This window comes from Vespula pensylvanica, chromosome 2 (genome assembly GCF_014466175.1).
Source record: "Vespula pensylvanica isolate Volc-1 chromosome 2, ASM1446617v1, whole genome shotgun sequence".
NCBI lineage: Eukaryota > Metazoa > Arthropoda > Insecta > Hymenoptera > Vespidae > Vespula > Vespula pensylvanica.
Window position 1 is genome coordinate 11,625,397 of NC_057686.1, and position 17,315 is coordinate 11,642,711.

The 17,315-nt window shown below is 35.2% G+C and overlaps 3 protein-coding genes and 1 long non-coding RNA gene across 5 annotated transcripts; 2 read left to right on the plus strand and 2 right to left on the minus strand.

The window, feature by feature from the left end:
- Positions 1–33: 33 nt before the first annotated feature.
- On the minus strand, positions 34–6,056 carry LOC122638172. Of its 2 annotated transcripts, XM_043830940.1 has the most exons (5): positions 5,792–6,056; positions 5,525–5,529; positions 3,514–3,775; positions 1,308–1,719; positions 34–1,073 (listed from the first exon to the last, which is right to left on the minus strand). In XM_043830940.1, exons 3-5 carry the CDS (start codon positions 3,761–3,763, stop codon positions 578–580), a joined length of 1,158 nt encoding a protein of 385 aa, XP_043686875.1. In that variant the 5' UTR covers positions 3,764–3,775; positions 5,525–5,529; positions 5,792–6,056; the 3' UTR covers positions 34–577. The 2 variants fall into 2 exon arrangements, with proteins under 2 accessions (XP_043686875.1, XP_043686874.1); XM_043830939.1 differs by lacking the exon at positions 5,525–5,529 and having other exon boundaries at positions 3,514–3,772; positions 5,784–6,056.
- LOC122638175 (neuroparsin-A-like) lies at positions 2,583–11,108 on the plus strand. The gene is made up of 4 exons (XM_043830946.1): positions 2,583–2,722; positions 9,569–9,632; positions 9,719–9,857; positions 10,013–11,108. Exons 2-4 carry the CDS (start codon positions 9,583–9,585, stop codon positions 10,202–10,204), a joined length of 381 nt encoding a protein of 126 aa, XP_043686881.1. The 5' UTR covers positions 2,583–2,722; positions 9,569–9,582; the 3' UTR covers positions 10,205–11,108.
- Positions 2,748–12,921, plus strand: LOC122638179. Its single transcript, XR_006329366.1, has 2 exons — positions 2,748–2,789; positions 12,882–12,921. It is a non-coding gene; the product is annotated as an uncharacterized LOC122638179 (long non-coding RNA).
- On the minus strand, positions 11,885–16,261 carry LOC122638176 (abnormal spindle-like microcephaly-associated protein homolog). Its single transcript, XM_043830947.1, has 2 exons — positions 15,278–16,261; positions 11,885–13,590 (listed from the first exon to the last, which is right to left on the minus strand). The coding sequence occupies exon 1, from the start codon at positions 15,920–15,922 to the stop codon at positions 15,575–15,577; it is 348 nt and encodes a 115-aa protein (XP_043686882.1). The 5' UTR covers positions 15,923–16,261; the 3' UTR covers positions 11,885–13,590; positions 15,278–15,574.
- Positions 16,262–17,315: the final 1,054 nt, after the last annotated feature.

Sequence of the window (17,315 nt, forward strand, 5' to 3'; positions counted from 1 at the left end):
AAGATGTATGTATATATATATGAGACATGGTGATTTCTTTATTAACATTTATTCAGAGAAAAGATGTTTTTTATATCCTTTTTTATATATCACAGAACAGTGTAAGCTTAAAAGAACATTCGTTCTTACATAACGGTCGTTGTCTAGAATGCTTCGACGTATATCAGTATAAAATGTATTATTACCTTCCGTTTTAAATTATATATACTCAAGTTTCGAACTGAAATCCTAATCTGAATAAATAAAAAGATTTAGTAAATTTTGCTTGTACAAATAAAATGGAATAAGTAGTGGAATGAGATGTATAAAGATACATCTGATGTGGATATTCGAAAAAAAGTTCCTTTTTAATTTCTATTAAAAATATATCGCGTACTATCCAAAACGGTGATTCTATTTCTGATTGTAAATGTTGATTGGACAGAAGGATTATTCTCTGAATGGAACCTAATACGATAGAATAGTAAAAAGTAATAAAAATAAAAAGGAACGAACGTGTATATATATATATATATATATATATATACATATACACACACACATTTCTTTTCCATTAACGCTTGTGGTACGTAGTATTTCAGTCGAACTTAAGTTCTCGCTTGCACATGGGACAGCTGTCGCTAGTCTTTAAACATTGCCTGAGGCAATCCGCATGGAAGAGATGATGGCAGGGTGTCACCCTGGCTTTTGTCATGGTACAAAGGCAAACGGAGCAGACATCGTCGAACCTATCGATTTCCTCCGCAGTGGCCTTTCTATATCGGTTTAATATTTCCCGTTCACGTTTTAATGCTGCCCCAGAATTTTGCATAAGTTCCTTCCATCTCAGATAAATGTTTAAATAAGTTGCAACAAAGAGAAATCTCCAGGGTGCCGTTGGTAAGAGTATAAGACTGAAGAAAGCTGATATACCAATAGTAAAGTATCTTAATATCACAGGAGCATAGAGATTCTCGATGTTCTCCAATGCTTCGAGTTGTAGATATCCTAGAATCGTTGGGAACATATCGACGAAGACTTTCTCTGTTGCCGAATAATAGATCCAAGTTAATACGGTATACATCGTCGAGGGCCTGTATAATAAAATAAATATATCTATGTTGTTATTTAAATAATAAGAGTATGGCTATGTTCCAATAAATATGATATTATTGAAAGGAATCATGTTTTGATTTATGATCCGACGTATTATTTATCCTGAAAGACTCCGAGAATCTGTGTCAGCAATGATGTTTTTCTTTTGAACGTCAAGGTAATGCTCTCCCGTTTGTTGATTGTGAGAATAAAAGAATTACCGGAAGACTTACTTGTAATGTTCGAGTCCTTGTTCCAAACCGAATACGAGGAGCATGAAGGTCAGAGTAACAACGAATGTAACGGCCTTGGTCCACTCTAAGACAATCTTCGTGGCCGACATAGCGAGATGTTTGATTTGCGATCTCTCTGTTAAAGTAACATAGGGTGTCCAGTCTTCCTTTTCGATCAGTTCCTTTATATAGCTCACGCAATAAGCGATAACGTTATAAAACATAAGAGTATAAAGACAGGTCATTCTTTCCTTCGGTACCAAAACTTTATCCGCGAGCATCAAGAAAACTATTTGATTTGCCATCACGGAAATGTTTTTCATCCTTAGAAAAAGATTTTCCGCACGATCGACGGGCCCATAAAGACGTTTCAAGAAACGATAAAGTGGTTTCCAAGCTTTCGAGAGTCCACCTATGAACATACGTAATATGTATCTTATATATACTTAAAAAGGTCAATTCATTAACGTTTAAAAAAAAAAAAATTGATATAATGAAGGTTCTCTTGTAAATGTAAATTTAATGATCAGTATACACAGTGTTATCGCGTACTAAAAATATTACGAAATAGTAGCGTTAATCATCTCTTATCAGGATAAGCTATGAATTGCAAAGATCATTCAGTTCAAATAAAAACAGGATGGGCGCGAACTCGCGAAGGAACCAGTTGTATCAGAAGAAATAGTTTGAAGAAAAGGAGGATAATATCTTTCTCTCTTTTCGAAGGAAAATGCAAATCATTAATTTCTCATCGAATAAGATCACACCCTTTAAATCTATGTATATATATATATATATATATATATATATATATATATATATAAAAGATATATACATCTTTTTCTCTTCCTCTTGTATTCTACGATGAAAGGAAAAAAGAAAGAAAGAGACTGAGGGAAAAGATACGATCGCTGTTGAAGTATCTACTATGTACGTTTTACGATTACGCAGCTTTTAAGGATGACTAAGTGGTAGGACATTCTTAGGATTTACAATATTTCAACTTCCTTCGTGGCTAACGCCGACGGTCCATCATTTCCGTTAATTGAGGATAACGTAATCGATGTTGCCGTCGATCGTCTTCATTTTTCGCAACGGCTGGCAATACAAATTTGCATATTAATGGATGTCAGTTGGAAGAGTCATCAACGAAGAGGATAAGACGGACGGACACGAGGGCTGGCAGGTGCGGGCAGAGAGGCCGGGGGGATGATGTCGCCTTGGCGTCGAACGATTCACATGGCAACCAAGATCATCCTTCGGGATTCGTGCGCTCGATCGGGCGGACGAATCTCTACCTATAAAACAACCCGTCCTGGTCGACAGTGGCACATAGCGTTTCTCCGTCATCGTGGTGAGTTACCTTCGATAACGAGGACAGGACATCGTAGAGATCGAAGAGGAAACGATAGAAGGTGAGAAAGAAATACAAAAAAAAGTAAGACAGAGAAAGAGAGAGAGAGAGAGAGAGAGAGAGAGAAAGTGAGAGAGAGAAAGAGACTACCCATTTATCCATTTTGATTAGATTAGAATAGATCATATCCGTTTGTTTGTACAAATATTGTAGATTTTTTTTTTGCTTTTCCCACACGAGAGATTAGATTTTTCTATTTTATCAATGTACGCGTGTGTTTCTTTACTATTTTATCCATGGGTATTGTTGCTGTTACATTGCTTCTTTGCTCGATTTTATGAATGTGATCTGTCCGAGAGTCCTTCGTGCGTACAATTACAAATATCAGTAGATACGTTACGTTGATAGTACGATACGACTTAACGTACTAAGTATATATATATATATATATATATATATATATATATTTATCTAAACGGCTATCGCGCAAATCTATAACTTTTGTTCTCTGTTGAACGTTTTGATATCGGTAAGTTAACGGATATTCGCCTTGATGTATACTTCAAGATCTATTTTACAAAACAGAATTGAATTACACACTTTAAACCGATTGATATGTAATGGGCTCTTTTTTCGTTGCGACTTGAGTTTTTTCTTTCTTATTCGCCAAAGATAACTAAATGGATGGCAAATTTGTAGTAATAACTTATCGTAAAGGAAAAGAAAATGTAGATTTTTTTTTAGATTTTCGATTTTAATATTTCGAATAGCATCGAAGAGCATAGTGAAATAATTGTTTTCGACAAGATAGGAGATTAAGTGAAAAGAATTCTTTTTTTTTTTTTTTCTTACCTGCTGTTGCCCCTACGAGAGCTTTCAACGTGTAAACAGGGTATCTGTAATTGGCACTTAATACCACAGGTAAAACCAAAGCCGAGTACAAGGCTGGTGCCGGTGAGGGTAAAAGTGGTAGTGGACCACGAGGACAATAGGGTAGCAAAAGAACAGCACTCAAGAGACAAACGCTTTGTGCTGTTTTTTCTTTGTCCACTGTCAGCGAGTTCGCTCTCACACGACCCCTCACCCGCGTTATCATACCCATATCGTCTTCCTAAAATCATATAAATACATTTATCAGACCTCCTTCTACATTCGACACTTAACACATTTTACAAACATCATTTGAAACGTTTAGAAGATTTGCTTATCGTACGGGCGAGCTCTGGTACGAACGATTTTATATTTATTTAGAAATAAACAATCTTAAGAAAGATATAAAACGAATGGTATGCTGATAGATTTTTAGTTTCTTAACAAATCGAATATACGATGTCGAAATCGGATAAAAATTTTTCTTTTATTTAGCAAATAAATCGACACGTTAAAAATCGAATTCGCTTCGCATTCACTTTTCGGGCGCAACGAGCTTTTGGCAAGATCACTCTGCAGATCCATCTATCTTTTTCTCTTCTATATTCAGCCTCGCATACTATTTTCAACCGAGGACCCTAAAGTTCTCCTGATCGTACGTCTTTCCTACGTAAGCGAAAACATTAAGCGCTTAAACCTATACTTTTTCTGTTTTTATCGATCCATCTATCGGTCTTTCAGAGAAAAGACTTTTTTTTTCCCTTTTCGAATGATATATTTAGATGTTTATTTATGCTTTCTTAGTTCAAAATTCTCTGCCTGAAAATGTACGCCTTGTTGATACTTTTGTAAACGTAAATCTGGTAGCAATATTTCTCAGTCGGGATACAGTGACGTTTAAAAATAAACAGTTGTGAGTGAGAAAAAAAATAATAGCGAGGTTTTTACGAAAAACGTTTCTTTCTTATTTCTTTCGTGAAGGTAAGGAGAAAGAGAAAGAGAAGGAAAAGGAGAAAGAGAAAGGAAAAGAGAAAGGGAAAGAGAAAAGTAAAAAGAAAGCGAAAGAGAAAGAGAAATTGTTATTACTAATACATTTATGAACGAGATAGTAGAATATCGAAGATATTTACAGTTTGTTGATCGTGATAGTTGAGTTAGACAGAACGTGAGACTGCGTCATCGTTGAAATCGTATGAGCTCGATGTTTTGCTTGTTTTTTATATTTTTTGTGAAAAACAATAAATATCAATGATATGTGAGAGATAGAGATAGAGACAGAGAGAGAGAGAGGGAATGAGAGATCGTAGGATTAAATGTAAATTTTGTATTAATCGAAAGGAGAATACCGCGGATAAAATTTGGCATTTAGATCGCAAGTTGGCAAAGGTTTAAATGCGTGGTTAATGTGCGATGTTTACGATTTGACACTGTGCAACTGGCTTATTTCCGAAATGAGCCAGATTCGAAAGATTCATGTAAAGCGATATCTTTTAGGCGTATGACCCGGAAACACATACATGATGCAAATGGAATTCGAAGATAACTTTAATTGTGTGTCATAAAATTGTAAACGAGCCAAATGTCGTCGTCTCGTACAATGTGACGATGATGCATCATCGATTTTAAGAAGAGAAATAAATCTGTATGAGAAAGTCATAGGAATCGTTAAAAGAAATGAATCAGATATCGGTTCACGTATACCTACGTATTTTTTCTTTTTTCTTTTTTTACTAATTTATTTCAATTTAATTATTGTTATAGATTAATGGAAGTAAACGGTTTTCTTAGTTCTCTTCAATTTGTTACTAGTATCAATGAGATGTAGATCAGCAAGCGTGTATATGTTTGATGCTAAAAGCGAAATGAGAACACAAACTTAAGGTTTCTTGGCCCGGAGTCCGGAAGAATGTTTGCATTGAAAGTTTGCGGTCGTTTGATCATTGCAAACAGAGGTGTTTGTTTGACGTGAGACGAATAGACAAAGAATTTCAGTTATGTGCGGTATATGCGAGCATAGAAATCGCGAAGACTTCCTTCGATGTATTTACACACATATATCGTCGTTTTTGATTTTATTCGGATAGAATGATAGAACAACAATTTTGTTTTCTTCTTTTTTTTTTTTTTTTTTTTCAAATACCTCATATACTTCATATACTTTAGCATTTTTCGTTTCAATTACAATAAAAAGATAATTTCTTAATCGATTTTAAATTACTTCGCGATGTTTAATTAGATAAAATTGAACTCACCTATGAAGTGTTCTTCGAGAAAATAAAAATTTTTAAATTATCGTCACGTAAATTGGTCACCCTCAAGAGACTTAGACGATAATGGATTTGCTTTTCGTGGAAAACAAATTGCAATTGTCAAATGAAGAAAAGTCGCGTTGTTATTATTTGTTCACTCTCGAAAGTGACTACTCTTTTCGAATCGAGATCGCGTGTGAAAAGAGAGACGAGCGATGCGTTACTGGGACTCTTCTTCCGATGCACGTAGACTGCTACGAAATAAAGAGTACGACCTCACGGTCGCGATGTAAGAAGAGATTCGTTGGGGGTTTCTGCTACTCGGAAAGGGGATGGGGAAGAGTGGGGTGGGGGTGGACGAAGAAAATCTGGCATCGCCGAAGAGAAACGCAAATTTTCGTGGCTATTATTAGAAAGACGAGATATTCGAACGTGCAACTCCGACTCGTCCTATCCTCCGCTCGTGATTTCTCTCGTCGCGATTCGCCAAAATTTGTTTACGTCTGGGCGACTCAGCCGAATCGCAACACCTACGCTAACTAAGAAACCACGTACGTTGAAAAGAGAAGACACGAAAGGAGAAGGAAAAAGTCCTTTCCATTCATCCATCGGCCTCCTCTTCGTTTATTGTACGTCATTCTTTCGACGTGGCCGTTCGCCATCAAAGAATAGCTCGATGATCTTCGAAAGATCATTCAGAAACGTCTCCTTCTCTTTCTCGCTTTTACTATTACTCTCTTGGCTCGATACGATTTTGAAACGACGATGAACATTTTTTCCTATCTTTTCGAATGATCCTACTCGAATTTTCTTTCTTTTCTTTTGATAATCCTTTGTAACTTTGTCATATAACTTTGAAGTCGGATACTCATATATCTGTATTTTTTTCATGATTTCATATTTCATGATATATACCGAAAGAAATTGATATTTCATAAATATAAGTTATACTACAATATAAGTTTCATATTAAGTAATTTTTTCTTTTGAAACGAACAAAAATTCATATAACTTCTACTTTATATTGTTCTTTTAGAAACTTGTTTAACATGGAACGAAACTAGTACGACTCGTTAGAACAAGAGCTATTAAGAAAGCAACAGGTTTATAAAAGAGAAGATTATCTTTATTGATCTCGTTGCTTTTCATAATAAATATGAGTTACCTGTAACATAATTTTCAATTTTTTAAAATTATTTTTATGATACCAAGAAAATCTAGTTTTTTACTATTTCCAATTTGCTCTTATATAGTATAACGCATAGACGTTTTTCTTTGTTGAATCGATTAAATTACGCGGAATCGTTCGACGAACGTCAAGTAGAAGATCTATTTACTATGCACCCTTGGCCCAGCGCGAGATTTAACTTCCACTGACAATTACATGGGAAATTATCGAACGTTCGGTCCGATTAGAGATAACCAAACGATTTCGTAGAAGCTTTCTCTCTCTCTCTCTCTCTCTCTCTCATTCATTATCATTGAGGTCGAGAAGAGACGTAGAGTCGAAAGAGTTGTTGGCTTACTGGCGTCGACGCTTCAATTATTCTTGTATTCCTGGGTCTCCCGGAATTGCTATTAACATGATCGCATTAATCAGAAGAGGGAGGTAATAACGAGAGATTAAAGAGAAAAGAGAGAGACGATATACAAGAATAGGAAGAACTAAGCTAAGAGTTTCTGTGACAATCAAAGAAATAATTGAGAGAAAGAGACAGACAAAGATAAAGAGAGAGGGGGAAAGAAGCGGAAAAGAGTCCAGTGGCTTTTCTTTCTGTTTCTGGACATCGATAAATCTCTCTCACGCGCTAGTCTTTGCCCTCGAGATGCGGAGGAGGGATATAAACGGGGAAAATTTCTTGGCTGGCGTCTGGCGCGATGTTGAAAAGTGGGGGTTCCACGACTGCGTTATGTCCTATGTGGGACAACGGTTTTGTCTATCGCACGGCGAATCCGCGAGACAAGTGACGAGTCTATTCAAATTATCCTATTTCTATCCGTATCATTTTTTCTCAATACTTTTGTTCGATATTCCTCCGTCTCCTCTTGTCTCTCTCGCGAAGCGATCGATCTAGTTACTTTTTCTTCTTGTTTTTCTTCTTCTTATTCCTCTCTCGTGTTCAAAGAAAAACGGTTGCATAGTCTACATAGGACAGAATACATGTGTCGATCGGTGCTCGTCGAGACATCGGCGTTCATGTCGATGGATCGTTTCACGAGGAAGGTTCTATTTGGATTTGCTCTGAAGGCAATACTTATAACTCAAAGAAAGGATCGCTATTTCAATATTCAACCTCGATCGAACGTTTCGCGGTGTCAGTGAACGTGTTCATGGGTAATGATGGCATTCTAAATACGTAAAAATAAGTTTTTGAAATTTTTGGAATGTTTCTTTAAACGCTTACAACTCACGATCAATTTTGTATAATTAATGGTAAAATTCTCATCCGTAGTTTGTTCTCCGAGTTAAACGAATACTTTGTAAAATATTGACAATAGATTTGAAGGCTTCTTTGACTTAGAATAACAGTAGCGAAGTATGATTTTTAATTTCCACCAGATGATGATATCGACTGTTCAACTTTAAACTTTTACGATTCCTTATCACTCATATGACGAGATAAATAAATTTTCTTACGATCTTTGACTATCCTTCGATTTCACCTTGAGATCCTCCGTGTAAAAATAAATAAATACTCGAAGAAAAAGCGGAGTTCAATGAATCGGCACGAGTCCGCATATAATTGTTTCTTTCTTCGATAATGATATTTACAGTACGATAATTCACAGAATACAGAGTTCGTACATAACTTCTATCTCACGTGCGTCTGATCTCCCACGCTAACATTTCGTTGACCAATGTCGACTATTATATTATGCAGAGAAGTCAATATCGTAACTTTCTTTTTCAATAAATTGATTTTCTTTTAACTTTTTGTGCAAAATAAATTACGTATTTATTTTTGCTATACAAAGACGACTCTCACGCTTTCCATTATTCGATCTTTCCGTTATTTGTTATGCTAATGGAGATTAAAAAATACATTGATTATTTACGGGAAACTTTAATCAATTTGTCTAATGTTTCCTTCCAAATGTTCGAGTAAAATTCTTTCAGATGTTGTTATTTATTTATTTGTTTTCGAAACGTTTTGATATTTATTTTACTCGAATGAACATGTCCTTATCATTTGAGTTGCGATTTTCTAAGCATGTATTAGACGCTTGAGCATATATTAATTATTAAAGATATCGGTTTTCTTTATTAATTTTATTTAAAATTCATTATCGATTTAAAATTCATTATCGGTTTTTTCTCATCGTTGAAAAGAGATATGAACCGTTTGATTCCGGGTGGCCTCCGGTGTAAAAACAAAGGTGCAGGAGGGCAAGGTGACGTTCAGTCATAACCTTTGAGATAACTTTTAAGGCATATCGATGTATACGTTTGTAAAATACAAAAATATTCTTTTTCGGTAATTTAAATTCATATTTATATAAATGTATACGAGTACTCATTCTTTCTCACAGGAATGTGTACAATTATTGCATTATTAAACTTTTCAATTTGTTCCGGGTATTGCATCATCGAATAATCAACGATGCGCGTGCGATGATACGAAGAGCAAAAATATTGTCAATTGAAATAATGTATAAAGAAGTTTGATGTATTTGAGCTTTATGTAGGTCGAATGAATTTAAATTTCTATCACTTTCTTGAAAATCACCGTCTAGAGAGAGCATCGTCTTATTATCCGTTATACAATGTTACTTCATTTCTGTTTCAGACACTCGAAACGACATGTCGAGCCAATCCACTTACGTACTCATGCTATTGTCCTTCATCTTTTTGTAAGTACTCTAGAAACAATTTTTCTTCTCTCTTCTACAACTTCGAAAAAGAAAGGATACGAACAATAAAACGTGGAACGTTTTAGATCGTGCAGCTTTGCGCACCCTTTCATCAGACAGCGCGAAGATGTGAGACAAGCTTGCGATGGTTGTGGATACGATTGCGATAAGTGCAAGTATGGTTACACGATATCGGCTCTTTGTGGTGTTCCTGTATGCAAAAGGGTTAGTGCTCCTATATATAATAAAATACATTTAATTATTTGACACATTTTGAAAGAGAATATTACAAATTTATAATATTCAGTATAGAATATTTTCGATCGATGAAAATTGTATCGTGTTCTTTGAGATATATATTTGTTGGTTTTTTCTTATAGGGTCCTGGTGAAATTTGCGGAGGACCAAGCGAATCTTGGGGAGTTTGCGGCGACGGATTGATCTGCAGTTGTAACAAGTGTATTGGCTGTAGCGTAGAGGAACTCGAATGTTATTCTCATACTTGCCCGCCTCATCTTAGTTTGGAAACACGTCATTCCGATGCATATTATCGCTTTCCTACAGCTAAATAAAGGGCGAGTCGATCTGGATTTCGGAGAACGAGAGAGTGTGTAGGATGAAGAGACGGAAAGCTAGAGAGGGAAAGAGAGAGGGAGGAAGAGAGAGGATTAATACATTCCAACGATTGATCTCATCATAGTTGATTAGTTAGATTTCGTATAGTTTAATTGTTTTTAATAATTTTGTTGCTTTCTATCCAATTGTGTGTCTATCGGTTTATTGTCTACGATGTTTTAAAAAGAGATGAGAGTTCCAAGAAAAAAGAAAAAAAAAAAACAAAGAAAAGAAAGAAAAAGAAAGAACAGAGGAGAATGGATAGAAAAAACTACGATCTCGTTAAATGAATTATTTGTTATCGATTACGATTAGCAGAGCGATAAGACTCGAATAGTTTTTAAGACTTTACTTAATTTTATTATTTTGTCCCACGACATATACGATAAATAGCAAATTATACTTATCGATCGGTTTAAGGATAAAACGCACGTACGCACTCTCATGCGTCTCTCCGTTCTGCCGAGACTAGCATAGACCTATATATCTAGTTATATTAAAAGTATTAAATCAATCGTAACTGGCTGTGAGTTGCATTTCTTATCGTAACAGACGCGAGTCATCGCCTTGACCTGATTTTTATGTTACGAACATTTCGTAGTTTCTCGCGAAATGTTCGAAGGGCGAGGTTTTCCGCGATTCGAGTTGACGATGAGAAATCATGTTCTTTTCACGGAACGTACCAATATGTGCATTTGTAACATTTTTATTTTATTTAAGTACAATTAACGTAGTTAGGCTATTTTTAATTTTTCGTTTTTGGCTAAATAAATATTTATTTGCTCAAAATAACAAGATTATTTATGTGATCTATTATAAGAATAATCGTGAAATAAAAGTACCATTTTTCTTTTCTCTTGACATCCATTCTTCTTAATAACTATCCCAATATATTTGGAATTATTAATTCATCATTTACGTGGCAGTTTTCAGAAAATGAGTTTTATCGTACCGAAGGATTTTAACTTAAATGAAATTAAATAATATCGATTAAAATAATATCGATGAAAATTGGTCGAGAAATTTGTTTGAATTTGAAACATATCAGTGCTGCCACCAAGCATCACTGTAACTATCGTTCTTACAATGCTAGAGTGCTATTGACTCGATCGATAACGTATGTATATACAATGAAAATAACTAGTAAATACATACATAGGTATGATTAAAATCATTATATCTTAATAGATTGGAAATAAAATGATTCGTGCTTATTACGTAATACTGGTTATAATGAAACATTGATATCGAAAAATGATTTATTATTTACATTCTATATTTTGTGTTGAACAATTAAATGCTAACGATAATTGATAAAATATCATTTGCGAAAGAATGTATTTTGTTTGGGAAAGAAGTATGGGTATAGAAAATTCGAATGTTTTCGTATCTAATCTGAAAAGTATCTCGAAAACGTGCGTTTACATCCTACGTTTACATGTCGTAAATGCTCGTAGAAACGGTTACTTTTTCATCGGGATAATTAAGTGAGTTTATATTTAAAAGTAAGTATATGTATATATATATATATATATATGTATATATATATATATAATTAGTATATGTGTAAATGGATTATTTTATGAAGTATAATAGAAGGAAAATATGTGTACGTACATAGTAAACATAGTGAAAACTTGGAAATAACAATAACAACTCTTATTTACGTAACGTTAACACATTCGTTAAATAAATAATAATTGCATAATATGCTTAGCGACACACGGTTGCACGTGAATTTTAACGTAATTCAATATATCGCAGAAATCTAAATATCTCGCAAACATCCTTCTATATTAATAATACGATAAATTCGACGCTTTAAGAAGTTTAATTAAAGCGAATACTTTTCGTGAATCGACATGGTTTTTGTTACATGCACATAATGTGTTCGTATTATTTATCGTAAAATAAATATTTTTTAGTTTTAATAGAGTGCTCCGTTCGCATAAAAGATCGTATGTACTTATATGTATACATACATACATATATATATATATATATGTATGTATGTATGTATATATGTTATATACAATAGACGCAGAGTGCTAAGTAAAGAAAATTGATTCCGTAATATAAAAAATCATGACATAAGGCGAAAGTTGACTTTACTGAATTTCAAATAGGCAATACTTATAATTACAATAGTACAGCTCAATCAAAATTCTGCGGGGGACTTTGCGTCATGATTTCTTATCGTTCATAATCGATTTCTCAAGATGTATGTGTTACTTTAAATCTATAATACGAATCATATATATGGAAACACTTATCGTTCGATGTACAATCGATTACATCTAGGAGATACAAGAGTATCATGGATTTTATACAATATAAGCCAGAAAATGTAAACACACACACACAGACACGCACACGCACAAAGAATTATATCGTATTTGATAGAGTTTCTTTTTCATCGTTTACGTTGGATGCTTTCTGATCACCGTCGGGGTGTACGACACGATTCGAAAATGGCGCGTTTTCGTTCGATAGAAAAACGCTTTTGTTCTGATTGGTCGATTCGAATAGTTAGCGGGCTGTTAGAAAACAAAAGCGATTGTCGCTGGTATTTCTAACGTAAACTATATAAGTAACAGGTAAAAGAGAAAAACAAATAGAGAGAGAGAGAGAGAGGGGGGGGGGAGAAATAGACAAACGTATAAATAGAGAAAGATAGAAAGAGAGGAAAATGCATCGCGTCTCTTTACCCCTCATATTTGTACGAATGATTACGTCAAATGTCTCTCGGAATAATCTCTCGTCAAGGTGAAATTCTTCGCCGACATGGGCTTAAAGAGCAAGCAGAGTATATTTTTGTAACAAGTCATCAACGTCTATCGGCCGGACACGCGCGTATGAAAAGGAGGAGAGCCGAGATGACGATGAGTCAGGTCGCGAAGGAAGTTGAGAATAAATTTCGTCCGTTCCAGTTTCATATCTCTTTTCTTTTCAGTCGCGTTAAAATGCGTTTTCTAATTCGTTGACACTTCTTCCGGTTTTCAACTTTCATCTCTTTCTTTGTTTCTCTTTCTCTTTCTCTTTCTCTTGGTCTGTTTGTCTCTTTTCAATCCACTTTTTAATAAGAAATTCTTCAACGAAGAAACATAGGATTCTTCTTCTTCTTCTTCTTCTTCGGCAGAGTGCCATGAAACGTGTTTGAAGACACGTTTTTTCTTTCTTTCTTTCTTTCTTTTTTTGCTTGCTTCCTCGACCGAAGAGTTTGCTAGTTAAGAAAGAAAAGCCATTGCACGGTGCATCGAAACTGGGTCAATACCATCCTCCTTTCTCGTTCGTTCCGCTCGGCGTTGAGTCGCGTGCACGTGGGTGCTCACTCAACGAAGCGCTGAAAGATAAAATGTTTATGTGTTAGCTTTATACAGTGTGTGTATATATATATTTATGTATGTGTAAATATATATATATATGTACATAATGTGTGTGCATATTCATTTTCGATATCCCCGTTTCTCGTAAAGCACATTAAAGCCTAAACGCAATCGAACAGCGATCGTTAACGACCAACCTTAACATTCTTATAAGTGCAACAAAGAGAATGGCACTACGTATCGATCGATACGAGTGCTAACACATCTTGATCATCTTTCTATTTATTTTTTCTTTTATCTATACTTTGCATCTTGGACTTTCCTTGTTTAGCATTCATACAGTAAATAGCGAAAAGAATGAATCAAAACGTCTTAGAAAAAATTATTCGATCTCTTCGTTACACTTCGTTCGAGTATATGCTGTCTATTTAAAATATATAGATTCATTAACTTTTCATGCCTTTTTTTTTCGTTGTTTCTTTTCGTTTCATTTTGCACTAATGCGTTTAGGCCTTTACCATGCAAAAGGATGTTTTTTGTTCGTTGATTTAAACGCCTCTAGAATACTCTAGAATACTCTACAGATAAACGCTCTTTTTCTTTTGTAGTGTAGTGATCGAGCGAAAATAGACAGGATGGAACACGGGCAGTGTCGTGTCGTGTCGTGTTGTGTTGTGTTATGTTGTGTTGTGTTGTGTTGTACTGCTTCGTATGCGTGTGTGTAGTATATATTGTGTTTTTTTTCTCTCCTCGATACGAAAACGAAACTCCATTGGCTTGTGACTCGGCTCGAACTAAATTGAATTACGGCGAAGAAAATAACTGGGGACTTTCCGGTTAAAATCATCGTAATCGCCGATAATAATTTGTCAAAAGAAAAAAAAAAGAAAGAGAAAAAGAGAGAAAATATTTTTTTCAAAAGAACGTGCTTTCGAACGTGTACACACATATATATATATATATATATATATATATATATCGTTTCCCAAGTGTTATCAATTTACGAAGTATCGTCACGTTTCAGCATCGATTGATATACGGAATAGTTCGCGAACAATGGAACCCATCGCTTTAAATTATGTAATCGTCCTCGATTAACGAGCTCCTTCCCATCTACCTCCAATCGCAAATGAAAAATATTCCTTTTGCAAATAAAAAAAGAAAAAAAGATAAAATGTAGAAGGTTAGAAGGGTAATTTGCGATTTTAGATTATGCGATAGAGGTAGAATAAACATGTTGCCATGATCGACTGTCAACTTCACACGCGACGTGACCCTGACAACTTCTCGACAAAATGAATTCTCAAAGAGAATATATTATTTTCAAAATGCCCATATCGTATCTATGCAATTATATATGTATGTATATATACACACATATATACACATTGCATCAGCCGGTTGTTGATTTTACGCGTCATTTATTCCGTTCGATACAACGCGATTTAATGTCGTTCAAACGAACCATTACTTTCGGTTCGAAAGTTATCGTTTGTCGGGGCTCATCGAAAACTTTCTGATTATTCTAATTCCATCGCTGATGGAGTCTCTCTTGTGATAAATTTCGAAATGTTTTCGATTTTCTCTCTTTTTTAATCTTTCTCTTTCTCTTTCTATTTCGAAAGTAACGATTCGACGCTTGCTGTTTGCATTCTCTCTCTCTCTCTTTTCTCTCACTCTCTCTTTCTTCTCTTTCTCTCTTACCTTTGCGGATACGAAGGATTAGGGCGGTGCCGACATCAAGTGGTCCAGATTCAACTACGAAGCTGCTTCGACGATTCCTTTACTATCCTTTACTATTGGACGAACGAATCGCGACAAAGAAGAGACGACGGTGATGAGAAGCTCTTGATAATCGATGATAAGGAAATAGAATGATATGAGTCGACAGACGAAAGAATATTAAAATAACGGAAAGGAGAATAAAAGGAAAGTTCTTGGTATTGGTATAAGTTAGTCCACCATAGATGACGAGACTGGGGACGTTGGCGAAGGTGTATGTCACTGTCCATTTTGTTTGAGCAACTTCCTCGTCCTGAACCCACGAAATCCAGCCTGAATTCTAGTAGCTGCAGCTTGTTCAGCCTGCTGTCTTTTTCTTACGAGGAATCCACGAATTCCAGCTTGGATTTTCGTTGCAGATTTTTCTTCGAGAGCCTCCCTAGTATTTTGTCTTTTTAGAGTCGACGTACTCGACGATGTAGACTCGTCATCGCTCTGCTGTCTCTTCTGATACGGCTGTTGAGTTTCCTTTAATTGTTTTCTCACGCGATAGCCGCGAAAATTTGCTTGAATCTTCGTAGCAGCTGTATTAGCTTTCATCGTGTCGTCCCTTGATTTTTCGGACATAGGTCCACCTCTTCCTCCGAGTATTTTATTATCTACCTTTTTTTCTTTTTTCCTTTTTTTATCCTTATAATTTCTTTTCTTTTCTTTCTTTTTTGTTTTCCTTGAAAATTAACGAAATGGATCGAACCTCATACGACACGAACAAATTTTTCGTTTCTATACTTTGATGGATAGATTGATCGATACGTATTTCCTTTTATCTATAATGAATACTCGATGTTAGTTGAAACTCTCCTTGAACACTTTAGACGGCCACTTTGATGGAGATGCAAAGTGAAACTGACGGCAGTAATGCTCTCGCTCTGTGATCCGCCTTGCGCTTCTCGCTTGAGCGCTCTAAGCTCTCTCGCTTGCTCGAAGAGAGGCGGGAGATCTTTCGCGCATGCGCACTTTTCCCTACGTTCTCTCTCTCTTTTTCTCTCTGGCTTTCTTTCTCTCTCATTCTCTCCGCAATCGCCTTTGCGAAAGCATTCGCATGTATGACAAGACGATACGAATAAAAAAAAATTTGTCCGAGACTCGCGAGTGAACGTTCCAACTTTCGTATTAAACATATATGTTTCTTTTATTTCTTTTTCTTTTTTAATTTCTCGATATCGAACTTCTCTTTCATTTTTTGTATTGTTTCAAATTAGAAAATCAAACGATTGCCTCTTAAACATTCATGTTACTTTTATTTCTTTTAGAAAAAGGTTATCTCCCGACAGTTAAATTTTTATTAAAGAAGTGTATCGCGCTATGATATAGTATATTTACTTTGCCAAGAAATTAATTAATGATTTCGCTGGCACGGATGAATGTGCGAACGAAATCAAGGCGAGAATGCGAGGATAAATATAATTTTCACAGTGTCATATTTGCTCGAAACAGAAACGTCTTATTGTTGTTTTTCTCTTTTGATGTATTATTATTCGATCTTTCCATTTTCTTTTCATTTTTTGATTCTTTTGGATGAAAAATTAAACAAATATGAAGTTAGTCAGCTGGCTCAAACTAATAGAACGTTTGCGAAACCCGAGTAATATTAATTTAATTCGATCGTTAATTGATTCCTAGGAATTCGTGATTTCGATTGATTAATAAACTCGCGAGAATCGTTGTAATAACTTCGTTGCTCTGATCTTTGATTGACACCGATCGACAACGGAACAAATTGAAAGGGGACGACAGATCGGCCGGCTGCGTCGTACATTTTCTTCCCTTTTAAAATTATTACGTTATACTAGTCGTATATATAACTGTCCTTCTAAATTCTAAACTCGTCCGAATTCGGGCCTTGATATTTCCAGTAATCTGGTGATCACAAATGCAAGCTTATTTATCTTATATGTAAGCAAGTTATAATAGTACAAAACAAGTTCCTCTTATTTCGACCTCGAGCCTTCATTTACAT

Bases quoted from the DNA above. Each gene is read 5' to 3' on its own strand.
- LOC122638172 (XM_043830940.1), bottom strand. From the start codon at position 3,763: ATGGGTATGATAACGCGGGTGAGGGGTCGTGTGAGAGCGAACTCGCTG. The intron at 1,720-3,513 runs GTAAGAAAAAAA...GTATGTTCATAG, and splicing joins TCTCGTAGGGGCAACAGCAG to GTGGACTCTCGAAAGCTTGG. The intron at 1,074-1,307 runs GTAAGTCTTCCG...TTTATTATACAG, and splicing joins CAAGGACTCGAACATTACAA to GCCCTCGACGATGTATACCG.
- LOC122638175 (XM_043830946.1), top strand. From the start codon at position 9,583: ATGTCGAGCCAATCCACTTACGTACTCATGCTATTGTCCTTCATCTTT. The intron at 9,633-9,718 runs GTAAGTACTCTA...GGAACGTTTTAG, and splicing joins CTATTGTCCTTCATCTTTTT to ATCGTGCAGCTTTGCGCACC. The intron at 9,858-10,012 runs GTTAGTGCTCCT...TTTTTCTTATAG, and splicing joins GTGTTCCTGTATGCAAAAGG to GGTCCTGGTGAAATTTGCGG.
- LOC122638176 (XM_043830947.1), bottom strand. From the start codon at position 15,922: ATGTCCGAAAAATCAAGGGACGACACGATGAAAGCTAATACAGCTGCT.